Genomic DNA, 18,169 nt, shown 5'->3' with positions numbered 1-18,169 from the left:
TGATAAAACTACAAAATAAATCCATTGCAATGGCTGATTTGTTTTCAAATTAGTAGTTCATAAACCGGTAACTCCTCTCTGTACCTTCCGATTCCAATAAGATGATCGAGCTCAAAGAGATCAGAACTTGAATAAATCAAAGCATCATCTTTTCTTTTCAACATCTTCTCATCAACAAACCCTCTTGAAACGAATTCACCAATACCCTTCTTTTAGGATTATAACTACTCTGAGATAATCTTGGGCTAATAGTGTGCCAACCAGTTCGTTCTTCTTCAGGTCCTCTTTAAACGAACAATTCTTGAGAATTTGTTGATGAGAAGTCGGTAATGGCATTAAACTTGGATCATCTTCATAAATAAATTTATGGCCACAAGGTCTGCTATCTTCATCGACAATGACACTAACGGGATAAAATCTAACTGACCTTTTCATGCCGCCATTGCTAGAACTGTATTTACCTCGGTGGAAGATGGTGTTTTGCTCAAACAAGATCTTGAAGCCGATGAAGATGTAGACTTTGATTTTCGATCGAAATTCCGTTTTCCATAGCTTACAGTGCCAAAATTACTTTCTTGCATTTCCTGAACTGAAAATAGAGTTCAAGAAACTCGTGTGAGGCCACCAGGTGAAATGGGCTGCTTCACTTTCTTTAACTCACCGTATATTTATAGCTTTGAGCTTGGTCTTTGTGAATCCACACCCCTTCACGCTTTGGCGTTTGTTGAGCATGGTTTTCTTCGTTCCTCTGCTCAAAATGCATACATTTCAGGAGTATCGAACGGGTTTCGATCTTCGGATTTCTCTTATACTTGAAGACTCTGCTTCGAGGAAGAGAACAAACCTCCAGTAGAGCTAGATCCGAGGAGCTGGAAGTAGAATTGTTGAAATGCAAGGAGCAGCCAAGACTATTTTGCTTCTCCATCCAGTTCTCAATCATAATCGCCCGTCCAGCATTAGATTTTTTATCGAGAGAACCACCCTGCTTGACAGTGCTATAATTCCTCTGTTTTTTCAACATGGTTTTCTCTCTATGAAAACTCAACTCTTCACCACCACCACCACCACCACCACCACCACCACTAGTACCGTTATTTGAGTCATCAATGGAACGGTAAATAGCATCAAGAAGAGAAGAAGAGAAAGAAGGAGTTCTTCTCCTCTGAGGAAGAGTATTATTTTCTCTTAAAGATCTATCTTTCCTATACATGCTAAATAATAATTGAGAGTAAAACACAAGAAGGGGAAGTGGGGGATTTATAGTGAAAGAAGAGAGTAATAATAAACATGCAATAAGAAGACAGGAAGGGTATAGTTTAAGAGTAAGGTAAAGAGCTTTAATGTCTGCTAAGAGAACGTCAAAAGCTGCAGAGACAAATTAATTAGAAGGCAAGTAGACAGATAGAGAAAAAAAAAAAAAATGAAGTCTTAAGACTAAAACCGAACTGAAGAGTGTTGGGTTTAGCTATATGTGGCTATGTTATGTTTATGTTATGTTTTGTGTACGGATAGTGAGAAGAAAAAAAAGAGGAAGGATTTGAAATGGGAATGGGAAGAGAGAATTGGGGGAGGAGGGATTGTACTTTTGGTTGAGAGGGAAAAAGTAATAAAGGGCAGTGCCGCGCGTGCGGGTAAATTATAGCAGGAGGGATATTGCCAGGGTGGCAGTTGTAGTTGTCTGGTAGAGAGATGACTTTAACTTTAGTGTCAGGTTTTTGAGAAGCTTTTTACTGGTGGATGACGTATGAGATATAGTATAATATTTTAATTAGATTAGGTGAACTCTCACTTCACTTTTAACTCTTCATTTCACTCCCACGCGCTTCTATTACCATTTAACCATAAACCATGCCTTGTCTCTAAAGTTTGAATATTAACTCATTTTCATCCTTTTTCTAATAGATTTTATGGGTATTTGAATCTATTTACGTATATCTCAACTAATTTTCTAAGACCTTAAAACTATCAACTAAATAAAAGCTTCAGTAGCTATCCCATATTAGCATCCGAGAAGAGACTCAAATTCAAAACATCTTGAATAATATATCAAAGAGTTTCCATCGAATTATTCGGCCACTTAAAGATAGTTTTTTCTAATAGATTTTCTTATTTTTTTTAATCTTTATTTTTTTGTAAAAATTATTATTTATTTATCTAGTTGAATGAACCTCCGTTATATTATTCTAACAAACTTTAAATCTAAATGATATTATAATAATTTGGGATTGATATATGGATGATAAAATCAGTCATTGGGCCAGAGTGTTAATTTGAAAAGGTGAGGGGGAAAAGGAAAAGTGAATTTATAGGGACGTTCCCTACAGCTGCCTGGGCCTTTGCGGCTACTTGCTTGGTATGGGCTTTTGTGGTAGAAGAATTCCTTAAAAAATGTGGGAATCAAATGAGAAAACAAAAGTAGGTGTGGAAAAAGCAGAATGATAATGATGAATGGATATGGATGTTGTTGAAAACGCGTTGCGTTGGTTGTCTTGAATAGCGTGAGTGAAAACGCAACCATAATTACTCTTACTCAATTTAATCATTCATTTTCAACCACATGATCATACTTTTATAACTAACTCACAACCATGATTAATATTAAACGGGGTTGCTCCACATGCACCTGTTACAATATTTTGAATATATATCACCCTTCAATTAATGTACGTATATACATACCACAGATTTCTGCATGGTTGGGAAGAAACAATCCCATTCCCACCTATTTTTATGTCTGGAAGGTTGCATTATTCTGAATAATTATATGGCCTTTTTCAGAGCCTATTACTTTCATAATTCCCAAATTTTAATTTCAGCTTCTGGGAATTTTAAGTTAAGTTTCTTGATTGATTCCTTCATTCAGTCCTTTTTTAATTTTTTTTTTTTTTTTTTTTTTCTTTTCGCTTCTTTTGGTGCTCAAGTCAACCATGGTGGCCAAACCAAGACACTGGTGTCGATATCTCATATTATCATCCACAGAATCTATTATAATTTGATAACAAAAACGACTTTATTTTCTACTTTGGTACAAAAGTTGGTTTGGATTTTGTCAGATCCTGCTGTATTTTGACTTTGAGATTCTCATCGTGACCCTACGTGTTTGCATTGTCTTTAACCTAATTCATCTGTATATTTGGTCGCTGCTACGACATTAGATCATTCATAGATTGGCGTTTAGTTTGAACAACTGAACCTAATGAGCCAGTTAGTGAAGGCCCATGGCTCACATTGATTTGATGTAATCGTCTCAAACATTCATATTTAATACCATGCATTTAGATGGTATTAATGATTACACAAATCAATTTAATGATATCACATATCTAACGAAGTAAATTCCCAGTTTATCTCGTAAACAATTGATGGTTGTACTTACAGGTTATACAAGTAAAAAGCAAAAGGAACTAACATGTAGTAGTAACTAGTACGGTTGGCACTCGACAGTGGTAGTACTACGTACTATTCAGAATTCTATATCAACAGACACCGCATTAAATTGTTTCTTCACCAGCCCAGCTACTTTGTTATGAAAATTTCATTCTAAATGGATCTTTTGTTAAAGTGAAACTCTTTGAGGGAAGGATAAAATCCCTTTTCTTTTTTCTCAATACACAACAATCCAATGCCGTCCTGGGGTGATAGTGATACTAGCAAAACACTAGATTCAAAATCATGTTTGTAATCATAATTAATTACTTGATGTGTAAGTGGAATATATATAGAAGACGTTGAGGCCATGTGCTGAGCCAGGGAAAAAGTAAGGGTGTTTTTACTTTCTCCATTCATGGGTGGAAAGTATGTGTTGTGTGCTTTAACTTTTTCACTTTTTAGTTATTCCTTGTCTCTTCCCCATGTGTGAATGCATCTTTAGATCATCAAGCGAAAAGTTAAGAAGCAAAAAATAAAAAATCCAAACCATCATTAATTAATTACATTGATTAACGCAATAATTGATAAAACTACAAAATAAATCCATTGCAATGGCCTGATTTGTTTTCAAATTAGTAGTTTCATAAACCGGTAACTCCTCTCTGTACCTTCCGATTCCAATAAGATGATCGAGCTCAAAGAGATCAGAACTTGAATAACTCAAAGCATCATTTCTTCTTTCAACATCTTCTTCATCAACAAACCCTCTGAAACGAATTCACCAATAACTTCTTCTTAGGATTATAACTACTCCTGAGTAAATTGGGTAATAGTGTGCCAACTCCAGTCTCGTTCTTCTTCAGGTCCTCTTTAAACGAACAATTCTTGAGAATTTGTTGATGAGAAGTCGGTAATGGCATTAAACTTGGATCATTCATAAATACATTTATGGCCACAGGTCTGTATCTTCATCGACAATGACACTAACGGGATAAAATCTAACTGACCTTTTCATGCCGCCATTGCTAGAATGTATTTACTCTGGTGGAAGATGGTGTTTTGCTCAAACAAGATCTTGAAGCGATGAAGATGTAGACTTTGATTTTCGATCGAAATTCACGTCTTCCATAGCCTTAACAGTGCACACATTTACTTTCTTTGCATTTCCTGAACTGAAAATAGAGTTCAAGAAACTCGTGATGCGGCACCAGGTGAAATGGGCTGCTTCACTTTCTTTAAATCACCGTATATTTTCATAGCTTTGAGCTTGGTCTTTGTGAATCCACCACCTTCACGCTTTGGCGTTTGTTGAGCATGGTTTTCTTCGTTCCCTGCTCAAACTGCATACATTTCAAGGAGTATCGAACGGGTTTCGATCTTCTGGATTTCTCTTTATAACTTGAAGACTCTGCTTCAGAGGAAGAGAACAAACCTCCAGTAGAGCTAGAATCCGAGGAGCTGGAGTATAGATCCGACGGGTCTGTGTCGTAACGCAACTTTTCGGCCAGATTCCGGCGGTGGTGGCCGGAATTTGGCACTGCGGGTGGCGGGGGTGTTTTTGTTATTTTATAAAAATTTTATATATTGGGGTATTTAGTTAAATTTGTAAACTTAGGGGGGTTTTTTAGAAATTTTTAAATTTATAAAAAACTAAAATTCAAACTTTTAAGGGCATTTTAGTCTTTTCACTATTAATAAACAGAAACCACTAACAGAACATGACGGAAGGTACCTATTTGTCGTTTTAAAACCTTTTAGGTACCAACTTGTCGTTACGACAAACCTTGGGTACATGTAAGTCGTTCTCCCTAAAAAATAAGAGTGATACTACACTGACAAACACTTCTCACAAACGCGACGTATTAGCTCGCAATTAGTTAACTCGTATGGGTCTCGTCTGCTCAATAATTAGTCTCACCTGACCAAACCAATTACGAGCTACCACATGGGTTAGTGAGAGATTTTTGTGACGCCCGTATTATTGAAAATATAAAAAGTTTTTTTTTATTTATTTATTCAAAGTTTGAATGAGTTCACTATAAATTTACACGAAATCAAAATTATAAATATTATAAAATAGAAAACCTTTTTTTAAAAGAAAAATTGAGTGGGTTGAATTCAACCTATATGTTACAATGTAACTATTTTTTTACCCATAGAATTTTTTTCCAACCACTCGTCCACCTATAATTAAATACATATAATTTTAGTATTTAGAATAGGTTAAAAACGAAAAATAAAGCTAAGCGGACATGGTATTGGAAACCATTAAAAAGCGCGTGGGGAAAGCTAATTATTCAGCTACCTTACATCGGAGAAAAGCTTGTCTGTTTCTGTGACAACGCATTGAGTTGCCTTTTAAGGTTGGAGATACTACCCACGCGAGATAAAGACGTCTGAGTTTTACTTTACTTTTCTTACATCTACATACTATGAGTGAATCCTTCTCTGACATATTTCCTGACCATAAAATTTAAGTACACCAATTAAATAATAAATAAAGGACCGTTAATGCGTGGCACACGTGTGCATGTGGAACATGCTTTTAAGTAGCGTGCACAGACAGGCCAGTTGGTCACGTGCGGTGCTGTCTGTTAACATTTATTAGTTTCACGCGCTGTTCGTGAGGTTTATATTTTTAGTTTTTCAATCAAATTGGCAAAGCCTAAGCACGTGCCGGGCCCATGACGATTGACAATAGGGCCTCATCAAATAATTTTCCATTTCTTTCTTCTTTTTGGTCACGAGTAGAATTGAGATGGTCAAAGATTATCAGTTTTACAATCGTAGATGATTATGCCTCGAATAATTGCTTAGTTCAAACTAGGAGTTGGAGGTCAAAAGATTACTCACCACAAATTTTTAGTTTCGACTATCTTTTGTCCAATGCCTCATTGATTTTGTTTCTGATGAGTTTAAAGATAAAGTCTGAGAATTTTTTTGGATAATTATCGAACGCTATTGAATACTTAATTATTATGATAAATAGTCTTAAGATTTAAACTTAGAAACTCAAGGATTGAAATAATCTTCTCGATCATCAGATCAATCTCCTAAAATTAAAATTAAAGAAATCAATTTTAAGTAGGCTGGTTTTTTTTTTTTTTCAAAGATATTTTTAAATATAAGATGCATGGATAATCGTTAACAATTAATTTAATTATCTTATAATATCCAATTAAAATTTAACTTATACGGCCAACTCATCTAGCCAATAACCAGTGATGTTGCATGTCCAAATCAATTATACAAACTTATATATTTATTTTTGTTTTAGAGTTACTTAATCAATTTAAAGCTGAGACGTTACCAACTTGACAACAATATAAAACAACTAGTTGGAGATTATCTTCAAGATTATTGTTTCTAAATTTAATTTTTGCGTCAGAAATTCTTTAGATAAATTCAGAATCTTGTTCTATTTATATAAATCATTCTCCGGCCTAGTCAATCAAACCGTTTATATTTCATAAACTCATTATTGAAAAAGAGAAAGAAATTAATTTACCTTAATATATAATTTATTTCGTATACAAGCTTTTTTTTTCTCAAACTCTGTGTTTAGGGATATTATATGCATCTGATAAATCGTAACCCTTACATATTTTTTATAGATTTTCTAGAATGTATAAAATGGGAACACCCCAGATCATATATATATATATATATATATATATATATAGTAATTATTGAAACTAATCTTCCAATTAATGCATGTATGTTGATGGTTCATTGCATACATGTGACAGTGAATTGTGGAAGGTGGTGATCTAAGGCAAAGGCAACCCTACACAGAAACAGATTATTGCAAATTGAGGTGGACAACATCTACAGGTGACCAATCATGCACCCTCGTGTTAAGACAAATCACAAATGTGAAGGGCTGAAGGATCATCAAGATGATCAGAATCCCACGGCCGGTAAGTGGTTTTGAATTGGCTTCAACCATGATTAATATTAAACGGGGTTGCTCCACATGCACCTGTTACAATATTTTGAATATATATCATCCTTCAATTAATGTACGTATATACATACCACAGATTTCTGCATGGTTGGTAAGAAACAATCCCATTCCCACCTATTTTTATTGTCTGGAAGGTTGCATTATTCTGAATAATTATATGGCCTTTTTCAGAGCCTATTACTTTCATAATTCCCAAATTTTAATTTTCAGCTTTCTGGGGGAATTTTAAGTTAAGTTTCTTTGATTTATTCCTTCATTCAGTCCTTTTTTTAAATTTTTTTTTTTTTTTTTTTTTTTCTTCGCTTCTTTTGGTGCTCAAGTCAACCATGGTGGCCACTACCAAGACACTGGTGTCGATATCTCATATTATCATCCACAGAATCTATTATAATTTGATAACAAAAACGACTTTTTATTTTCTACTTTGGTACAAAAGTTGGTTTGGATTTTGTCAGATCCTGCTGTATTTTTGACTTTGAGATTCTTCATCTGTGACCCTACGTGTTTGCATTGTCTTTAACCTAATTCATCTGTATTATTTGGTCGTCTGCTACGACATTAAGATCATTCATAGATTGGCGTTTAGTTTGAACAACTGAACCTAATGAGCCAGATTTAGTGAACGGCACCATGGCTTCACATTGATTTGATGTAATCTCGTCTCAAACATTCAATATTTAATACCATGCATCGTTAGATGGTATTGATTGATTACACCAAATCAATTTTAATGATATCTCTAACGAAGTAAATTCCCAGTTTATTCTCGTTAAACAATTGATGGTTGTACTTGTACCAGGTTATACAAGTAAAAAGCAAAAGGAACCTCAACATGTAGTAGTAACTAGTACGGTTGGCACTCGACAGTGGTAGTACTACCTACTGGCTACAACGTACGTACTATTTAGAATTCTATATCAACAGACACCGCATTAAATTGTGACCAACTGTTTCTTCAGCAGCCCAGCTACTTTGTTATGAAATATTTCGATTCTAATTTGGATCTTTTGTCAAAGTGAAACTCTATTGAGGGAAGGATTAAAATCCCTTTTCTTTTTTCTCATATACACAACCAATCCAATGCCGTCCTGGGGTGATAGTGATACTAGCAAAACACTAGATTCAAAATCATGTTTGTAATCATAATTAATTACTTGATGTGTAAGTGGAATTATATAATAGAAGACGTTGAGGCCATGTGCTGAGCCAGGGAAAAAGTAAGGGTGTTTTTTACTTTCTCCATTCATGGGTGGAAGATATGTGTTGTGTGCTTTAACTTTTTTCACTTTTTAGTTATTCCTTGTCTCTTCCCTGTGTGAATGCATCTTTAGATCATCAAGCGAAAAGTTAAGAAGCAGAAAATAAAAATTCCCAAACCATCATTAATTAATTACATTGATTAACGCAATAATTGATTAAAACTACAAAATAAATCCATTTGCAATGGCCTGATTTGTTTTCAAATTAGTAGTTTCATAAACCGGTAACTCCTCTCTGTACCTTCCGATTCCAATAAGATGATCGAGCTCAAAGAGATCAGAACTTGAATAACTCAAAGCATCATCTTCTTCTTCTTCAACATCTTCTTCATCAACAAACCCTCTTGAAACGAATTCACCAATACCCTTCTTCTTAGGATTATAACTACTCCTGAGATAATCTTGGGCTAATAGTGTGCCAACTCCAGTCTCGTTCTTCTTCAGGTCCTCTTTAAACGAACAATTCTTGAGAATTTGTTGATGAGAAGTCGGTAATGGCATTAAACTTGGATCATCTTCATAAATACATTTATGGCCACAAGGTCTGCTATCTTCATCGACAATGACACTAACGGGATAAAATCTAACTGACCTTTTCATGCCGCCATTGCTAGAACTGTATTTACCTCTGGTGGAAGATGGTGTTTTGCTCAAACAAGATCTTGAAGCCGATGAAGATGTAGACTTTGATTTTCGATCGAAATTCACGTCTTCCATAGCCTTAACAGTGCACACATTTACTTTCTTTGCATTTCCTGAACTGAAAATAGAGTTCAAGAAACTCGTGATGCGGCCACCTGGTGAAATGGGCTGCTTCACTTTCTTTAACTCACCGTATATTTTCATAGCTTTGAGCTTGGTCTTTGTGAATCCACCACCTTCACGCTTTGGCGTTTGTTGAGCATGGTTTTCTTCGTTCCTCTGCTCAAACTGCATACATTTCATGGAGTATCGAACGGGTTTCGATCTTCTGGATTTCTCTTTATAACTTGAAGACTCTGCTTCAGAGGAAGAGAACAAACCTCCAGTAGAGCTAGAATCCGAGGAGCTGGAAGTAGAATTGTTGAAATGCAAGGAGCAGCCAAGACTATTTTGCTTCTCCATCCAGTTCTCAATCATAATCGCCCGTCCAGCATTAGATTTTTTATCGAGAGAACCACCCTGCTTGACAGTGCTATAATTCCTCTGTTTTTTCAACATGGTTTTCTCTCTATGAAAACTCAACTCTTCACCACCACCACCACCACCACCACCACCACCACTAGTACCGTTATTTGAGTCATCAATGGAACGGTAAATAGCATCAAGAAGAGAAGAAGAGAAAGAAGGAGTTCTTCTCCTCTGAGGAAGAGTATTATTTTCTCTTAAAGATCTATCTTTCCTATACATGCTAAATAATAATTGAGAGTAAAACACAAGAAGGGGAAGTGGGGGATTTATAGTGAATCTAAGTGAAAGAAGAGAGTAATAAACATGCAATAAGAAGACAGGAAGGGTATAGTTTAAGTAAGGTAAAGAGCTTTAATGTCTGCTAAGAGAACGTCAAAAGCTGCAGAGACAAATTAATTAGAAGGCAAGTAGACAGATAGAGAAAAAAAAAAATGAAGTCTTAAGACTAAACCGAACTGGAGTGTGTTGGGTTTAGCTATATGTGGCTATGTTATGTTTATGTTATGTTTTGTGTACGGATAGTGAGAAGAAAAAAAGAGGAAGGATTTGAAATGGGAATGGGAAGAGAAAATTGGGGGAGGAGGGAATGTACTTTTGGTTGAGAGGGAAAAAGTAATAAAGGGCAGTGCCGCGCGTGCGGGTAAATTATAGCAGGAGGGATATTGCCAGGGTGGCAGTTGTAGTTGTCTGGTAGAGAGATGACTTTAACTTTAGTGTCAGGTTTTTGAGAAGCTTTTTACTGGTGGATGACGTATGAGATATAGTATAATATTTTAATTAGATTAGGTGAACTCTCACTTCACTTTTAACTCTTTATTTCACTCCCACGCGCTTCTATTACCATTTAACCATAAACCAGCCTTGTCTCTAAAGTTTGAATATTAACTCATTTTCATCCTTTTTCTAATAGATTTTATGGGTATTTGAATCTATTTACGTATATCTCAACTAATTTTCTAAGACCTTAAAACTATCAACTAAATAAAAGCTTCAGTAGCTATCCCATATTAGCATCCGAGAAGAGACTCAAATTCAAAACATCTTGAATAATATATCAAAGAGTTTCCATCGAATTATTCGGCCACTTAAAGATAGTTTTTTCTAATAGATTTTCTTATTTTTTTTAATCTTTATTTTTTTGTAAAAATTATTATTTATTTATCTAGTTGAATGAACCTCCGTTATATTATTCTAACAAACTTTAAATCTAAATGATATTATAATAATTTGGGATGATAAAATCAGTTATGGGGCCAGAGTGTTAATTTGAAAAGGTGAGGGGGAAAAGGAAAAGCGAATTTATAGGGACGTTCCCTACAGCTGCCTGGGCCTTTGCGGCTACTTGGTTGGTATGGGCTTTGTGGTAGAAGAATTCCTTAAAAAATGTGGGAACCAAATGAGAAAACAAAAGTAGGTGTGGAAAAAGCAGAATGATAATGATGAATGGATATGGATGTTGTTGAAAACGCGTTGCGTTGGTTGTCTTGAATAGCGTGAGTGAAAACGCAACCATAATTACTCTTACTCAATTTAATCATTCATTTTCAACCACATGATCATACTTTTATAACTAACTCACATTTCAAATTATTCAACTACCATCAAAAACTTCATCTTAATATCGGGAGTAAACGACATATTCCCACCCGAGGTTTGGCGGAATCTTAAATTGATACCTCTAATTGTATTTATTCCAGATTTACACTCTTATTATTAATAATTTTTAGGTTACGGAGGATACTATTATCATAATTCCCTTAACAAGTAAATTAATAAATTACTTATTAACCCCTAAATTAGTAGAATTATAATTAATCATCTTATTTTCAAATTATTTCAACAACACCCTCGACGACTATGCACCCTATAGGTTTTTGCCTAATCTTCTTGTTTTTGACGGCGTTGAACCCCCTAGTCACCTCCATCACCTTCCCCATAGTATGTCATTCAAAACCCCTCTGGTTCTTGACTCATTGGCCCCTTCGATCGTTGGCGCCGTTAAGTTTAGGGTTTCGCTGTTCTTCGTCGGGTTCCAGTCAATTCTGACCAGCAAAAATCCAATTGGACACCACCACTACAACTAGTGTCTTCAACTCTACAAAACCCCTATGTCCCCAGCAACTGTTTAGTTGTCGTTCGTTGGCTGAGAGCTTCATGTTTTTCGGAGGCCGGAAAACAGTGAATTGTCGTGGCCGAGATGGTTAGGGGGTTTTGTAGAGGGGCATGCGAGGACTCAAACGATGGTGGTGGTTGGGATTGTCGTTGCTGAAAATGATAGGAAACCGGCAAAAAGCAATCGCACGATGCAGTTGCCGTGGTCGGCGAATGATAAGGGATTGTGAAGGGTAAGGTTTTGTAAATGGGAGGATGAAGATTCAAATGGTGGTGACAATGGTGATTTTGGGTGGAAGAATCGTTGGAAAAGGGCAAAAAACACCAGGGGTGACGTCTGCTAATGTGAGTTGGAACACTCTTAGAGGCGGTAATCTACTAACGTGAGCCGCCTCTTGCAAAATGACCAATTTACCCCTTTAACGTTATATTAAACAATTTTTCATTATTTTAAAGGTGAGAATCTAGAATAAATGCAACCAGAGGTTTAGGATTTAAGGTGGAAATATGTCGTTTACTCTTAATATCTGCTCTAAGCTTTGCACCCAATTACATTGAATTACCATCTATACTTTGAAATGTGTTTTTCTTACTCAAATTTCGACAAAATTAGTGGTATATCATATTATTCAACTTACAGATATGGTTACTGGGTAGCATCTGATATCAAATACTATGAAATAACATCAAACATTTACCATAGGATAGCATACATGCAGCATTACATTCACTAAATTGTGCGAAACAAATGACCACAAACTCAAAGTCACTTCAACTTCAACGGGAAGGTAGGCAATAAATAATAGACAAGTGATGGGTGATTAAATCTTAGAAATCTGCTACATTTGTATTTGTATTTGGCGGATCAGGTAGTTATATACAACTTTAACCAAGTATAAAACAATTACTTGTCATAAAGAGAGCTGATTCTTAATTAGGACAGACAGAAAGGTAGCTTTGATAGAGATCTGATATGGGATTGGGAGTATATAGCCTTGTAACATTATTACTCTTTCTTCTTCTTTGTAAATCGATTCCCTATGGGTTGAACCACAATAAAGTTTTTTTCTTTATGACAAGTCCTTAAGTTTTTACACATAAAATTTTACAATTTTTGCAAGGCTAAGCAAAGGCCCACCCCTATTAGTATGCATGGATAAACTATTTTTCTTGCCCAGTCAAGGTTTAGGTTTGATAAGAAAAGAGAGAAGTTAATATTCATGATATTAAAAGTTCCCAAGTTTTTTCCATATTAAAGACTTCTTCAGTACTTCAAACTAAATAAGAAGATGAAACAAAAGGCTACAACTACAATGTATAAGAACAGAGAATGTGGTTGATATTAGAGAAGTTAGAAAAAGACCACACAAACATAATGAGAAAGGCAGAATGGAATAATTAACTGACAGGTAAAGAGGCAGCAAAGAAGAAAAAGATAACACCTTTTTTTCATTGATATTGATGTATTGACCACCCAACCCAATAATTCCAATTACACATTTGATGCTCTTTATCCACCCATGGAGACAAAAGAAAAAACTATTAATATAAATTTGATTTTTCATGAGTTCACCACCTGCATCCCAAGAAGATAATCGCAAGCAATTACACAGTCCATAACTTGGACTTGTTTAAGGATTCACATCTCCATTACAGAGACTCTACTAGTATTACTGAACCAATATTGAGAAAAAGCACACCCCCAATGCAAAAAAACCAGCTCCCCCCATCACAAGTATTGGTCATGTATCCTTGCTCTATTCTCTTCCCACCACAATCTAGCATGCACCTCCCCAAATCTTTCTCGGCTGCATCATAATTGCATACAGTAAGAACCACTCATCAACAAAATCCAAACCAAATAATGAACAAGATAGGAATCTAAGACCACTACATATCTACACTACAAAAAGACATGCTTCAACTTATGTCTGTGAGAATAAAAGAATTAGTATAAGCGGCATGATTGCAGGCAGTAATAACGATGTCAGAAGAAATTTACCACTAATACTTTTGTTCCTAAGTCATAATTGTCAATAAGTTTGACCTCATTATAACCTTGACATAATGCAGAATCCTCTAAGTCAAACTCAACCTCTTGGAGTTCTCCCAAACAGGTCAGCAACCCTCCATTCTCTTACTAATAGGTCACTCGAATTATTTTTCTTAAATTAAGGAATAATTGCGATCAGTTTATGCTGAAAATCCATCTTCAGGTATTTTTTGTTTGCCCTGACCACATGACAACAAAAACCTCTAAAAAAAATTGATGAGACACACTAGTTTTGCCCATGGCCACTTCCTTGGTGTTCAATTGTGGTCTTGGCAGAAGCTTTAGTGGCCAACCTGATCAATAGTTCCTATATAAACCAAATGAGATGTAGCAGGCTGATTAATAGATCATACGACAGAGTCACAGCCTCCAGCATGAAAGTAGAAGAGCAGCTTCTATAGTTGTATCTATTATCATATAATTGTAGAGAATTCAAGTGATTGGAATTCCTTTCAGAGAAACCATTATACCTGGACTTCAAGCAGCTAAAATAACAATACTATTGTCATTATCAAACCTATGGTCATTATCAAACCTATGGATGGCGAATGAATCTAAAGATCAGATGTGTCTGAACTCTGCACATGTTCCAGTAACAACGTATAAAAATTCAAACTGTGGCCACTAAGATCAATTCTCAACCAATATCTTTCCTATGAAAATAAATCAAACTTTTGAAATGTAAGCTAAAAAGCTTAATGTGCTACCAGTGAAGCTACTAAATTATGGCCCCCATTGGCAGCCGAAGTATGCTTTTTTTTTTTAGGTCTGTTCCTATACCTTCCATACCTCCCAAGTCTTTTCACATGGTTTCCTTAGAGATTATAAATATAGATGACACAAAAGCTCACCTGAATCTGACCCGTCTGAGTTCCCTTTTGCCTCCTGGTAAAGCTCTGATAGTGATGTAAACCCCTGGTTCATCCTGTTCTACCCATTCAGTCTCAAGATCACTAGCATTGCTGATGGATAGTTCTCCCGAGCGATCTGCCTCCCTTGATGAGCTACTTCTTATAGAGGCATCCATTGATGATGTCTCTGTCTTGGCCCCACTAATGCTGGAGAGTTTCGGGGTTGAGGTGAGACCACCGGAGTCGTTGTAATTGCGTGCTTGCATTGGTTGATGATCAAGTGAATCTGAGGATGAGTAGCCCATTGCCATCCCAGTTGGACGATACAAGTTACGAGGTAACCGTTCTCTGGTAAGTGGTGGTGTTACAGGACTCGCTTCTGCAGATTCCATTTTTGAGCTCTGTAGAAAATTAAAACAAAAGGCAACTTTAAACCTAGAAAGTAATACATGGAAAATGTTTGCCTGAAACTACAACTACAGTGCAGGGAGTGGAATAGGCCCCGCATATCTCTTCATAACATGACAGCACCCCATATGATATTACTTCATACAGATGCTGTTGAAACATGAAACAAACTGATGGAAATTAAATATTAGCAATCCACACCAACGTCAACATTGCCTCAATAGAACAGTTAAATAATTTTTCCGTGTTCATTCTCTTTTAGGTAACTAGGCTCAGAGCTCACCTCATCTTCAGATCTTGGGGGTGTTGGAAGTGGAAAAGCTTGGCGGTTAAACCTCTGGACATTGTAGAGTTCCATGACTCTATCATAGTTCTCTGCCCACCATCTTTGAGCTTGCCATTTGTTAAACATGTCTCGACTGAAAAAACAAAATAAACTACACTTAGATTTCGGGAAATTTTGAAGTAGGAAATTGTAATTAGTACCATGAGGATGCGGGAAGTGTCACGTGCTATGCATGTTATGAAGCTCAAGCAATTAAAAATATGTACTATGAAGTGGTACAGAGAAGCAGAAAAAAACAAAACGTGACATAAGCTACACCAAGCGCAAATTTGGGTTAAGATTATCCAGTTGACTAAGAATACCACTTTTGATAATTGAAGAACTTTGACAATTTACAAATAGAATAATAAAGTTGGTCTAAGGACTAAGCCTATAACTAGTCCACATGTTAAGTGCGTCTTGAAACCTTCAATCCTCTATCATTATGGACCTTTTAAATATATAAGTTAGGGCACTAGGTGAGACTACAAATACTTTTTGACAAAAGGAATAACACCTCTTATTTTAAGACTCAATAGCATTATTGAAAGGCATAAGCCTAGCTAAAATGGTTTTCATGTGAACATTTGATTATTGCAGTAGTGGATATCTACAGTCTACTCCATCAATAACAGGGAAAGGTCCAATTAAATTGTTCATAAGCATTCAACTAGGAAATAGTATTAGATCAGTCAGAAAAAGCAGTTTTAGGTTGAAATGAACAGCAGGGAAGTAACAGAGAGTCAAATGTGAACATAGTAAAGGTTAGATTAAGCAGTGGCAGCCCTCTTTGTGGTTGTCATTGTCTCTAGGAAACAAGAAAGGACCATTAGCTTATAGACAGTCAAATTTTGTCTTATTTTGTAGTATTTGGAGTGACAGATAAATGTGGGTAGTCCTTAGTTTTATAAGACAACAAAAAAAAAAATGGGTCACAAGAAGACAATGCCACGGAGAATCAGGCGTGAAGAAAATTTTGAAATGAAAGAAAGAAGAGTCTTCTCCGACAGAACGACAAAGCTCAGTGAAAAAGCTTCCCAACACAATCAATTCTGTCCCACCACCACTAATAAGGCACAATGAGTTCCCCTTTTGGACTTTTTTTTAGATTGCTTTTCATAAGGCGTGATATTAACTGTTCATTGTAGGCCCTCTCAACCTCAACTCATTTCTTCCCTTTCAAATGCGGTTCTTAGGCCGTGTTTGGATGATACATTCACACCAACAAAAAAAAAAAAAAATCATTTCATTAAAATGCTTCAAATTAACAACACTTAATTAAGCATCTCAAATGCATATTCATTCATCCTCCACCTACTCCCCCCACTATGGATGCAAAAGCCGGTCCATTAAAATCTTGGCATACCCAAATTACAACTCCAAATATATTTAATCTAATAGAATATAATTATTAAATAATGACTTTTTCGAAACAAATTTTAAAATCAATTCAATTCTGGACATCCAAACACCTTATAAGTCATTCACATATAAAAAAAGAATTAAAAAAAATTAATAAAACAAAATGATTTAAGAAAATAAGTAACTAAAAAAACAATCCAAACAAGCCCTCAGACGTCTCTAATCTCATAAACCAATGAACACCAACACTTCTCTCAAGTGACGACGGTGCAAAAGCGTAATAGACAAACTTAGTAAAAGTAAATTCACCGTCAGATCATAATCATCAAAATACGAGAAGAAGGGATAATGACCGTAGATATCAAAATCACAAGAAAAGAACAATGGAATTGAAGAGTACCTGAACCGTATTCGCTTAAGATCATTCCCTCCACGTGGCAGAGAAACAAAGGTAATAAGCACACCGGGTTCCACCTGGGCCACCCACTCCTTGGGTTCACTCTCTTCAATTAACACAACCGGGTCAACTCGGCGCCCACTCACTGATTTTATCGGAGTCGCCTCGCCACTCGATATCCCCTTAAGCCTCGCCTCCATCTCCTTCCCCCATGTCCTAGGCGTCGTCGAGCTGGAACTCCCGGTCCTCCTATATGACCATCTGAACCGGTCCGAGTCGGCATCCGACTCGCCCGAGTTTTTGAACCGACTCTGAGCCCCCGGAGCCGTACATGGGTTGCAGTGTCGATAGGCTCCCGAGGCCTTTAATGCCATATCCTTGAGCTGAAAAACCAAAAACAACAAATTAACCGGAAAAAAAAAAAAAAACACTCTAGAGCTCCCCGTTTTACATAACGAGTCATAATAAACAATTACCTGAGAAGTGAGAGATTTGATAGCTTGGTGTTTGGCACCGGGCGTGTTGGAGGAGTCTGAGTCTTCGGGTTGACTCAGTGAGTCATCCCCAGGTTGCTTCGAGCGAGCTATGCACGTCAGCATTTTTTAATCTCTTGTGGAATTCAACAGAATAGAGAACTTCTGAAACAAATGTCACAGCACATTGTTAGATTTGAGAAGGGTTTAATTGTAGAAATTAAAAAAAGAAAACGGAGGGATGAAGAGAGAGCATAAAGAGATTGTGAGAAGACATAAGTACGTATATAAGTAATAGAATTCTGAAATCTGAGGATGATGATGATGATCAGTTGTTGATTGGAGCTCGAAAGGGCGAGAATCAAGAGGCTTACACACAGACACTTTAATGCCACGATGAATTACACTAGCAGAGAATCTCTG

At 36.2% G+C, this 18,169-nt stretch overlaps 3 protein-coding genes and 1 pseudogene across 7 annotated transcripts in view; all 4 read right to left on the bottom strand.

The window, feature by feature from the left end:
- Positions 1–44: 44 nt before the first annotated feature.
- On the bottom strand, positions 45–1,245 carry LOC116146872 (annotated as a pseudogene).
- Positions 1,246–3,925: 2,680 nt separating this feature from the next.
- Positions 3,926–7,444, bottom strand: LOC116146871 (protein BIG GRAIN 1-like B). Its single transcript, XM_031432317.1, is given in 5 exon segments — positions 3,926–4,136; positions 4,250–4,293; positions 4,439–4,575; positions 4,578–4,700; positions 7,408–7,444. Coding segments are annotated over 5 exon segments (552 nt in total).
- Positions 7,445–8,714: 1,270 nt separating this feature from the next.
- Positions 8,715–10,324, bottom strand: LOC116146831 (protein BIG GRAIN 1-like C). Its single transcript, XM_031432286.1, has 2 exons — positions 9,852–10,324; positions 8,715–9,821 (listed from the first exon to the last, which is right to left on the bottom strand). Exons 1-2 carry the CDS (start codon positions 9,982–9,984, stop codon positions 8,758–8,760), a joined length of 1,197 nt encoding a protein of 398 aa, XP_031288146.1. The 5' UTR covers positions 9,985–10,324; the 3' UTR covers positions 8,715–8,757.
- Positions 10,325–13,398: 3,074 nt separating this feature from the next.
- Positions 13,399–18,169, bottom strand: part of LOC116146810 (protein Brevis radix-like 4) — a 31,545-nt gene continuing 26,774 nt past the window's right edge. For 3 of the 5 annotated variants that reach the window (XM_031432260.1, XM_031432261.1, XM_031432262.1), the window contains 5 exons: positions 17,750–17,779; positions 17,277–17,656; positions 15,473–15,608; positions 14,782–15,182; positions 13,399–13,685 (listed from right to left, as the gene is read on the bottom strand). In XM_031432260.1, coding sequence (XP_031288120.1) covers positions 13,607–13,685; positions 14,782–15,182; positions 15,473–15,608; positions 17,277–17,656; positions 17,750–17,779 — 1,026 coding nt within the window. In that variant the 3' untranslated portion in view covers positions 13,399–13,606. Of the gene's footprint in view, positions 13,686–14,781; positions 15,183–15,472; positions 15,609–17,276; positions 17,657–17,749; positions 17,912–18,029; positions 18,167–18,169 lie in introns of all 5 variants that reach the window. The other 2 variants (XM_031432257.1, XM_031432258.1) reach the window with 2 other exon arrangements.

The sequence above is a fragment of the Pistacia vera genome, unplaced genomic scaffold (assembly GCF_008641045.1).
Source record: "Pistacia vera cultivar Batoury unplaced genomic scaffold, PisVer_v2 Contig483, whole genome shotgun sequence".
Lineage (NCBI taxonomy): Eukaryota > Viridiplantae > Streptophyta > Magnoliopsida > Sapindales > Anacardiaceae > Pistacia > Pistacia vera.
The sequence above is the reverse complement of the archived record's forward strand: the minus strand, read 5'-3'. Positions and strand labels throughout refer to the sequence as shown.

Coding starts and splice junctions, on each gene's coding strand:
- LOC116146831 (XM_031432286.1), bottom strand. CDS start 9,984: ATGTATAGGAAAGATAGATCTTTAAGAGAAAATAATACTCTTCCTCAG. Junction 9,822..9,851: donor AAATAACGGTACTAGTGGTG/GTGGTGGTGGTG, acceptor GTGGTGGTGAAG/AGTTGAGTTTTCATAGAGAG.